The 10,424-nt window shown below is 41.0% G+C and overlaps 1 protein-coding gene across 1 annotated transcript; it reads right to left on the bottom strand.

Moving 5' to 3' along the window:
- Window positions 1–367: 367 nt before the first annotated feature.
- On the bottom strand, window positions 368–997 carry LOC138883682 (uncharacterized mitochondrial protein AtMg00860-like). Its single transcript, XM_070164383.1, has 2 exons — window positions 806–997; window positions 368–739 (listed from the first exon to the last, which is right to left on the bottom strand). Exons 1-2 carry the CDS (start codon window positions 995–997, stop codon window positions 368–370), a joined length of 564 nt encoding a protein of 187 aa, XP_070020484.1.
- Between the last annotated feature and the right edge of the window lie 9,427 nt (window positions 998–10,424).

The raw sequence follows: 10,424 nt of genomic DNA, 5'->3' as shown, positions 1-10,424 counted from the left end.
CTGCACCTCATAGTCAAGACCTAGAAGCTTAGTCAGACCTTTTTATTGTAGAGTAGTGGTAATCTTTTGTTCTAACAAATACTTAAGACTTTGATGATCTGTCCTTACAATAAAATGACCCCTTGTAGATAATGTCTCCATTTCTCCACTGCAGTTAGTACTGCCATATATTCCTTCTCATAGGTTGATAATCCACTGTTCTTTAATGAAAAGGCCTTGCTTAAGTAAGCTATTGGTCGACCTTCTTGCATTAAAACAACCCTCATCCCTGTAGAACAAGCATCGGTCTCTACAATAAAAGGCTTAGTAAAGTCAGCCAAGGCTTTAACATGAGCTGAAGACATGGCTGTTTTCGGCTGATTGAAGGCTATTTCAGCTTCCCAGACCATTTAAATGAGTTCTTCCTCAATAAGTTGGTTAGAGGTCGACTGATAATCCCATAAGACTTGACAAACCTCCTATAGTAACCTGTAAGACCCAAAAATCCTCTAAGAGCCTTAACAGATTTACGGGCAGGCCAATTGAGCATGGCCTCAATCTTAGCAAGGTCAGTAGCTACCCCTTGGCCTGAGATAATATGCCCTAAATACTCCACCTTGTTTTGACCAAAAGCACACTTAGACAACTTATCATAAAGTTGCTCTTTTTGTAGCACCTCTAACACTTGTCTGAGGTGCATAACATGGCTCTTCATTGAAGGGTTGTATACTAATATATCATCAAAGAATACCAACACAAACTTCCAAAGAAAGGCCAGAGTACATGATGCATTAAACTTTGAAAAGTAGTAGGAGCATTAGTTAACCCCAGATGGCATAACTTTGAACTCATAATGTCCTAAGTGAGTCCTAAATGCAGTCTTGTATATGTCAGATTCCTTCATCCTAATCTGATGATAACCAGCTCTCAAGTCAATCTTGGAATAACTGCATGAACCATTTAATTCATCCATGAGATCATCTACTAGAGGTATAGGAAATTTGTCTTTCACAACCATTTTGTTTAGTTCTCTGTAGTCTATGTAAAATCTCTAACTACTATCCTTCTTTTTAACCAATAACACTGGTGATGAGAAGGGAGAATGACTAGGTTGAATGGTTCCATTATTAAGCATATCAGTCACTTGTTTTTCTATCTCATTCTTTTGGAAATGATGATACATGTAGGGACTAATGCTGACTGGAGCTGCATATGATTTGAGGGAGATGAAGTGGTCATGACTCCTCTGTGGTGGAAGAGATTTTGGCTCAGCAAAAACTCTTGGGAACTCAGCCAACAGCTCCCTAATTTGCTCAGGTATGCACTCTTCTTTTGTAGTAGGCTGGGCTGAAATTGTGAAGAGATGAGCCCATAATAGTTGACTCTTCTTGAGTAGTTGTTTCACTCCTGTAGCTAACATACTCTGCAAGCAACCCTCTTCAGAAAACCCTTCAGTTCCACTCTCTTTCCCGCCACACTGACCTGTAATTTATACCCAATAAAATCAAACAATATAGGGTTGTGCTTTCTCATCCAATCTACTCCTAATACCATATCACATCCCCCAATATCTGACATTCTTAGCTTATTGTCACACCTCCTTTTTCTACCTACACCCCCCGGGAAAGGGGGTGTATAAAGGGAGTTTTTCCAATTAAAGGACAATCGAAACAGGATTTATTGTTAAAAGATTCAGAGTCGCCACGTGGGAGTTTTATGGTATCCCAAGTCACCGGTTTTAATCCTGAATCGAGGAAAAGTTTGACTCTGTTTAACAGTCCGCGAACCAGAAATTGGAGTAAGGAATTCTGTTAACCCGAGAGAAGGTGTTAGGCATTTTCGAGTTCCGTGGTTCTAGCATGGTCGCTTATCTATTATATTCGGCTTAATTATCTGATTTTAAACAATTATGAACCTATGTGCAAATTTAACCTTTAACCGCTTTAATTTAATGTTTAAAGAAGATTGAACGTCGTTTAAAACATATCCTTGAATCGCGCCACATGAAATGCACCCGCAATTTTAAACATATTTTATTCAATGTTTTGTGATTTGATTTGGGTCACATGAAATGCACACCCGAGTTTAAGAAGGTAATATTATTAAACTAACGAGCCTAAAGTAATTACGAATTTGCAACTTCGCGAGGGCCATGAAAATTCGCTAAATGGCGTGCCTCGAATTCTAAGGATCAAAACGAAGTGGGTTAAAACAAGGGCCATGCACTCGAGATTTTATTCGGCATGGCACACCTCATTCCCAATTCTTAAAGGAAGTTCGAGATTGAGCTTTGGAAAGCCATAAGTTATACATTTGACTAGTCGGGCGTGCCTCAACCCATTTTTAAAAGGTTTAATTAGTTAACTAAAGGTCTAAGGTGATTTGAATTTCATCTAAGTAAACAAATGACTTAACGAAATGCAACAACATCTCATTAATATATAACCAACCAACTACAGGCCCAAATCGATAACAGGCCCAAATCACAAAATGCAACGGAAGCCTGGAATGAAATTTGTAGCGCGTCAAAGGCGCGGGGCCAACGTTAAAGGCCCAATTGCAAGCTCCAACGCAGATCATACACAGGAACCCAACATTGTACATATTTTTATTGAATACCAATCAGCTAAAACTATGTTGAGCAGTGATTAAACCAACATCTTTTCTTCCTTAATTATGCAAACATAGAGCAACTAAACTTATAATTCCAATCATGTCTGCGCCTCAGACCCACATTTGCCTTGGACTCACAAGGCCATCTCGCAAGAAAAATGAACTTTGGGCCCAACGAGCCCAAGCCATATTTCAAGGTAATCTGCTGGGAGCTTTAAGACTCGATATCGAGTCTCCTCAGCAACAAACAATGTATGTCTAATAAACATGCCTCAATCGGCAAGTGTATAGCTGAACTAAAGAAAAGTAGACAACATGCATTCAATCCAACAACACTGGTCTCAACAGACCCAAAACAGGCCTGAAATACACTTGACATTACTAAAATTCTTTGCAATAATTCTCTACTGCTCCTACACATGATCAAGACCTTTCAAACATTCAAGCTAAGCGAGTGAAAGGGAAACATTTATACAACACCATAAAGAATCTAAAAGGTAATGACAATAAACTAAATAACTTATGTGAGCCTAAGAGGAACATGAAGACAACACATAATAAACATCACAACTGGTAAGGTAACAGGGAAAGGGAAGCGATCAATTTCTTCAACTAGAACTACATAATTCAAGCACAATTACCATAAAAAGCTTCATTTCCGTTCAAGGTTTGAAGGAAATACCTAGAAGTTGAAAAGCAAAACAGAGAAATGAGGAATCAGTAATGGAATCAGTATCAGGAACAGGAATCAGCAACAAAATCAGCCCAAAAATGATTGAGAAAAGACCACTTTAGCCCAGTTTTGAACCCACAATGATATCACATAAAGCTCAGAACCAAAATCCACCCAAGAGTGAACCAAAAACTCATATACCAAACATATTCAGCTCTTTTTAAACTTCAGTTGCTCAGAACTTGTCACAGAATGAGTACCACAAGAATTTCCCAAGGATTTTTCAATGGAACAGTATTTTTTGTATTTTTTTTAGCCGTCTCTGATTTTTGATTTTCAGCCCCTTTTTTCTGCCTTGAATGGCAAGTCTTGATGCCTTTAAAGGCAAGGCATTAGGGCAGCCTATTCCAAAATTAGATTTTCAAATGAAACCCTTTTTTTGATTCTGATTTTAGCTTAGGCCATTATTTAATTTTTGATTTTGCTCACATAACCTCAGTTCACATATTAGAATTACAGAATACCCCCTTCCCCTAGCTTCCTAGAAGCTTCCCTAGGCAGTTACCAAAGATTCCCTAAGCTAAAGTTCCCAAAGTAACCCGTGCAACCCCTGAAATTACCCTGAACCAAAACGGGTCATGGGTCAATGTTGACCCAATTGTTCAAACCCAAATGAGTCAGAATAGACCCAAAGCCCAACTCACGGGATCAGAAATCTACTCAGCCCAGACTAGCAATTATCCAATCACCAAATAACATGAGACAATTAAAACTTTAGCCTAGATGATTTACTAACTAACAATTTGAACTAATCTGGTTATAGACTAACTACAATAATTAAGAAAAGGACTCACATTTACTCATGCATGAACACATAAACTCCAGAACAAAATGAAAAGGATTCAAGAAAAGGAGAAGAAGCAGAAAACAAAAACAAAACAAATGAAGAAAAGGTTAAATAGAAGGAAGAAAAGACATACCTAAAAAAAATTTGGAAAACGAAGGAAGTAGCATGTGTCTTCAAATCCTCTGATTTTCCGACCAAACCTGATGTTAATCGGGTGCTCTTACAAAGAACACACGAATAACATCGGATTAGACACAAAATTTCACCAAAACTTGACCTGGAATTCCTAGGGTTCATCTCTGATCTAAGATTTGAAGAGTTCAAGGGGTATTTGAGGGAAACTAAGTGGGGATTTGGAATGAGGGGGATTTGGGGGCTCCGGGGTGTAATTTTGGTAACTATTGGACGCCGGCGCCGCCACCGATCGGTGGGGAATTCTGGGGCGGCTACAAGGGTTTGAGGGGGAGGTTTCTAAAGTCGGGGGTATCGGGACGATGAAATGAGGGGCGTGCGTTCGGACATATATATACTCTTCAGGCTTATGTTTCGAGCCGTTCGATCAAGTGGAGATCAACGGCTCAGATTGACGCTGATCGAAACGACGTCGTTTCGTTTGAGGGGGGATCCGGACCGGGTCAGGCGGGTATTGGGCTATGTTGGGCGGGTACGAGTGGGGCAATTGGGCTGAAGGGGGTTTAATTAAATGGCCCAAATCCGAATTTCCCTTTGTTTTTTGAATCTTTTCTCTTTTTTCAATTTCCAAATTTCTTTTCTTTTCAAAATTAGAAATAAATTCTAAATTAATTATTAAAACTAATATTATCCTATCAAATTAAACTAATTAAACTCTAAAAATAATTACCATAACTAATTAAATACCAAATTAAAGAAAGTTAACAAAATTCGAGAAATTAAAATTAAAATGCAAAAATGAACTATTTTTAGTGATTTTTCCATTTTTATAAAATACTAAATTACTAATTATTTCAAACATGCAAAAAATTAAATCCTAAATGTAAATGCAGCATATTTTGTATTTTTCATTAATTAACAAACGAAATGCACAGATAAAAATGCAAATAATTAACAGCAAATGCCACAAAATCCACAAAATTGCAAATAATGAAACGAAATTACTTTGTTTTGAATTTATGGGAGTATTTCATGTAGGGCAAAAATCACGTGCTCACAGCTTCCCCTCTTTGTTCGAAATCACGAAGAGTTTCGTGCAAAGATAAAGTGAGCGGATACGAGCGATTTTTGCCCGTTTGAATAATCCGTGGGAAGCATTTTTGAAAGATTTAACCGCACCCTGCCTCTGAGGTTGCCTACATATCCTTGGCTAAAAAGGAATCAGGTCAGTGTAGTTCGGAAAATTTTAGTAGCTGGGACTACCATGAAGCTGTGATTTCACTATTGCTGCTGCTGCTGCTACTGCTTACTGAACCTCCTTATTACACCATGTCAAAATAAAACAAGAATCTATACTAGAATATGATCTATGGATTACAGAAGTCCTATCTTCAAACTTGATCTTGTGCTTCTTGTTGCCTTGTTGTTCTCCATTCTTTCGGAGACATCCGTTTGTTGCCACCTTGAATTGTAAACTGAGATGTTTTTCCCTTCTTCAGGTGGGTGCCTGACTGCTGAACTTGATATGTATTCCCTGCTCTCCAGGTGGGCTCCTGACTGCTGACTTGAAAGTATTCCCTGCTCTCCAAGCGGGCTCCTGACTTCAACATAGATAAAACAAAGGATTTGAAAGCTCAAACTTAAATTGTACTCCCTTGTTCTCCAGGCAAGCTCCTGATTGTTGACTTGAAAGTATTCCTTGCTTTCTAGGCGGGCTCCTGACTTCAACTTGAAATGCATTCCCTGCTCTCCAGGTGGGCTCCTGACTTCAAAATAAACAAAGCAAAGAATTTGAAAACTAAAAACTTTAATTGTACTCCCTTGTTCTCCAGGTGGGCTCCTGACTGCTGCGCTTGAAACTATTCCCTGCTTTCCAGGCGGGCTCCTGACTTCAACTTGAAATGTATTCCCTGCTCTCCAGGCAGGATCCTGACTTCAACATAGACAGAACAAAGAACTTGAAAGCTAAAATTTAAATGTACTCCCTTGTTCTCCAGGCGGACTCCTGACTGCCAGTGATATCATGTTGACCCAGTACACAGCCGAATGAATTGTCTAATACCGTCAAATATATAATCAAAGGTCGCCATGGTTCTGGCGGGACCAACACGGGTGAATTTGACAAATACCCCTTTATCCTATCAAACGCCTTCTGACATTCATCTGTCCACCTGACTGCAACGTCTTTCTTTAACAGCTTGAAGATGGGCTCACAAGTTGTCGTGAGCTGAGCGATGAACCTGTTGATATAATTCAATCTCCCCAACAAACTCATCACCTCGGTCTTGTTCTTCGGAGGTGGAAATTCCTGGATGGACTTGACTTTTGATGGGTCCAATTCAATACCCCGATGGCTGACTACGAACCCTAGCAACTTTCCAGACGGCACCCCAAAAGCACACTTTGCAGGATTAAGTTTGAGATTGTACCTACGAATCCTTCAGAAGAACTTTTTCAGATCCCTGACATGGTTAGACTACTTCTTAGACTTCACGATCACATCATCCACGTACACCTCGATTTCCTGATGTATCATATCATGGAATATTGTTTTCATTGCCCTCATGTAGGTTGCCCCAGCATTTTTCAAACCGAATGGCATAATCCGATAGCAGTACGTTCCCCACGGCGTGATGAATGCCATCTTTTCAGCATCTTCCTCGTCCATTAAGATCTGATGATAACCCGCATAACAATCCACAAAAGAACCAATCTCATGTTTGGCAAAATTGTCAATCAATATATGGATGTTTAGCAGGGGAAAATCATCCTTCAGACTTGCTTTGTTGAGATCCCGATAATTAACGCACACCCTAGTCTTGCCATCCTTCTTTGGCACAGGCACAACATTGGCTAACCAGGTGGGATATCGCGTGACCCGAATAACTTTCGCATCGAACTGCTTGGTGACCTCTTCTTTGATCTTTACACTCATATCTGTTTTGAACTTTCTCAGCTTCTGTTTGACAGGAGGGAATGCCGGGTCAGTGGGCAATTTGTGAACCACTAAATTAGTGCTTAAACCCGGCATGTCGTCATAGGACCATGCAAAAACGTCTTTGTACTCGAACAGTGCTTTGATTATCTCCTCCCTGAGTTGAGGTTCCAGATGGACACTTATTTTAGTTTCACGGACATTTTCTTGGTCCCCTAGATTAACTGCTTCTGTATCGTTCAAATTAGGTTTGGGTTTTTCCTCAAAATGACTTAATTCCATAATAATTTCTTCATAGGCCTCATCATCATCAAATTCCAACCCGTCATCATACTCAATTTCTTGTATTATTATTTCAGAGTTGGATTGGCTTTTAAAACTGGGCCGAAGATTCCTCATGCATGTCATATCATTGATATCAGCGTAAAAAGAACTATACAAAAGAAGAAAACAAAAATAAAATTAGAAGAAATAAAGGAAAAGGAATAATTGCATTTCATTGAATATCAAGATAACAAGGCTTTAACACATCCAGCTGGACGAGACATAATATCTGAATTACAGACCCTGGAATAATCCAGACAACTAAAAGAAAATCAAAACCCACTACCAAGACCCTCCGAGTAGGAAGAGGAGTAGTTTCCCAATTGTTGACTTTTGCACGTAGTCCTATAAATTGCACATCTGCCTTGCTGGACCCTTCCCCAGCCTGAACCATATTGACCTCGGCGAATAACCTTTCGAACCCCTTCTCTAAGTCTCCATCGGCACCAATCAGTGGTCCAGGGACCTTTGACAATAGTTGCTTTCCAATACCCGGCCTGACGAATGACCTAGACAGATGCGGGATTGGCTTTGGCAATGCCCGTGCTTTCTGTTTCATTTTTCTAGCTCTTCTCACGTCTGCAACGGTAGGCTTGAACCTCAGACTAAAAGTATCCAGATTCTTTGGAAGAGAAACTGGCTGCATAATACCTTGCAGAGACGCACCCAAACCCTTGCCCGGTACAGAACCATTTTTCAACATTTCAACAGCCACCATAACTGATGTCGCATCCATCTTTGGAGTCGGCACGCACTTTCCTTCTGGAATTTTCTCTACCTATACTGTGTCGGAAACCTGATAAACCCATGGTCCCTTGTCATCGTCAACTTCTATAAATGGAACGATGGCACCATTGGGCACACACAAAGTATCTTTGTCGTGTACAACAATTTCCTGTCGATCCCATTCAAACTTGACCATTTGATGTAGAGTAGACGGGACTGCTTTGGCAGCATGGATCCAGGGTCGTCCCAACAACAGATTGTACGAAACAGCCACATCGAGCACTTGGAATTCCATAGTAAATTCAACTGGCCATATTGTGAGCTCAAGCACTATGTCCCCGACTGAATCCTTCCCTCCACCGTCGAATCCCCGAACGCAAATATTGTTCTTATGAATTCTTTTATCCTCCACTTGCAGCTTGTTCAATGTGGAGAGAGGACAGATGTTCACGCTAGACCCGTTGTCAACCAGTACCCGAGTAACCACGGAGTCTTCGCATTTCACCATCAGATAGAGGGCTCTATTGTGCTCGGTACCCTCCACAGGCAACTCATCATCTGAAAAGGTGACTCGGTTTACCTTAAATATCTTGTTAGCTATCTTTTCTAAGTGGTTTACTGAGATTTTATCAGGAACGTGAGCCTCGTTCAAGATCTTCATCAAAGCACGACGGTGTTCGTTTGAATGGATCAATAATGACAAGAGCGAGATCTGAGTTGGTGTCTTCCTTAACTGTTCCACAATGGAATAGTCTTGCACTTTCATCTTTCTCAGAAATTCTTCTGCTTCTTCCTCAGTCATTGCTTTCTTCACCAACACTGGATTATCCTTTGAGGTCTTAGCCTTTCTCAACCCTTCGGGGGCAAAACATCTCCCCGATCGAGTCAAACTATGTGTCTCACACACTTCTTCTCTAACCTCTTTCCCCTGGTAAGTTACTGTCACTCGTTCATAATTCCACGGGACTGCCTTGCTGCTGATCACTGGAAGCTGAGCTACTGGTTTTATAATAACAGGATTTGTGCAAGCACCCTTCACGACCACGACAGGTTTACTTGTAACCCCTGGTATCACCACTTTAGCTTTCTCTGGTTTCACTGCAACAGTACTTGACGACCCTTTCTCGGCTACCACATCTGGCTTATTGTCTACCTCTTTCCACTGGACCATTGATTTCCCACTGGTTACCTTTTCTTTTGAATTGGTTTCACTGGAGCGGATCATTATCACCGTCTGCGAGGTTTTTTTAGCCTCCCCTCCCTTGTGTATTAGCTCAATCATATGGGTCTCATGGTGAGCTGGTAACGGATTCTGGTTGATGTTTGGTGTTTCTAGGGCTTGAACCTCGATCCGATGAGTATCAATGAGCTCTTTTACAGCTATTTTTAGTTTCCAGCATTTCTCTATGTCATGGCCCAAGGCCCCTGAACAATACTCACAATTTACCGAGCGATCAAGATTTCTGGTAAGGGGATTCAGCATTTTGGCCTCAATCGGATTCAACATACCCAACTATCTCAGTCTGTGGAATAGGCTGGTATATGATTCTCCCAATGGAGTGAAAGTCTTCTGCTTCTGCAACCTTTCATTCTTAAAGGCTTGATTGGGTCGAAAACCTGTTCCAGGGGGGTTTTGTAGGTTTTTGGGGGTGGATGGGTATTTTGTGGAGCTTGGTAGGGACTCTGTGGAGCTGGCGCACGCCATTGCGCGCGAGCGGGAGGTTGGGTATAGGTTTGTGCGTGATAGACGGAAAAATTGGGATCTAGCGGTGGGTAGTAGTGTTGTGGTGGGCTATATGGAGTGTGGGGGCATGTTTGGTGATATGGGCGAGGGTGGTTGTAGAATGGTGGAGTGTTCCTGGATCCACCCCAAGCTGTCGGCTCGATCGTTGCAACATCCTCTTTCTTTTTCTTTTCGAGCACACCCCCAGTACCGTTTTGAATGGCCTGAGTGGTTGCTTTGATTGCTGAATAACTCATAATCTTATTGTACTTGAGTCTCTCCTAAACCATGCCTCCCATTTTCACAACTTCATTAAAGGACTTGCCCACTACTAACACCAAATGACCAAAATAAGTAGGCTCCAAAGCCTACAAGAAATAATCAACCATCTCGCTTTCTTTCATCGGGGGGTCAACCCTCGCTGCTTGCTCTCTCCAACAGAACCCATATTCTCGGAAACTCTCACCGGGCT

This window comes from Nicotiana sylvestris, chromosome 12, assembly GCF_000393655.2.
Source record: "Nicotiana sylvestris chromosome 12, ASM39365v2, whole genome shotgun sequence".
In the NCBI taxonomy this organism is placed as follows: domain Eukaryota; kingdom Viridiplantae; phylum Streptophyta; class Magnoliopsida; order Solanales; family Solanaceae; genus Nicotiana; species Nicotiana sylvestris.
This window is presented reverse-complemented; position numbering and strand designations above follow the sequence as displayed.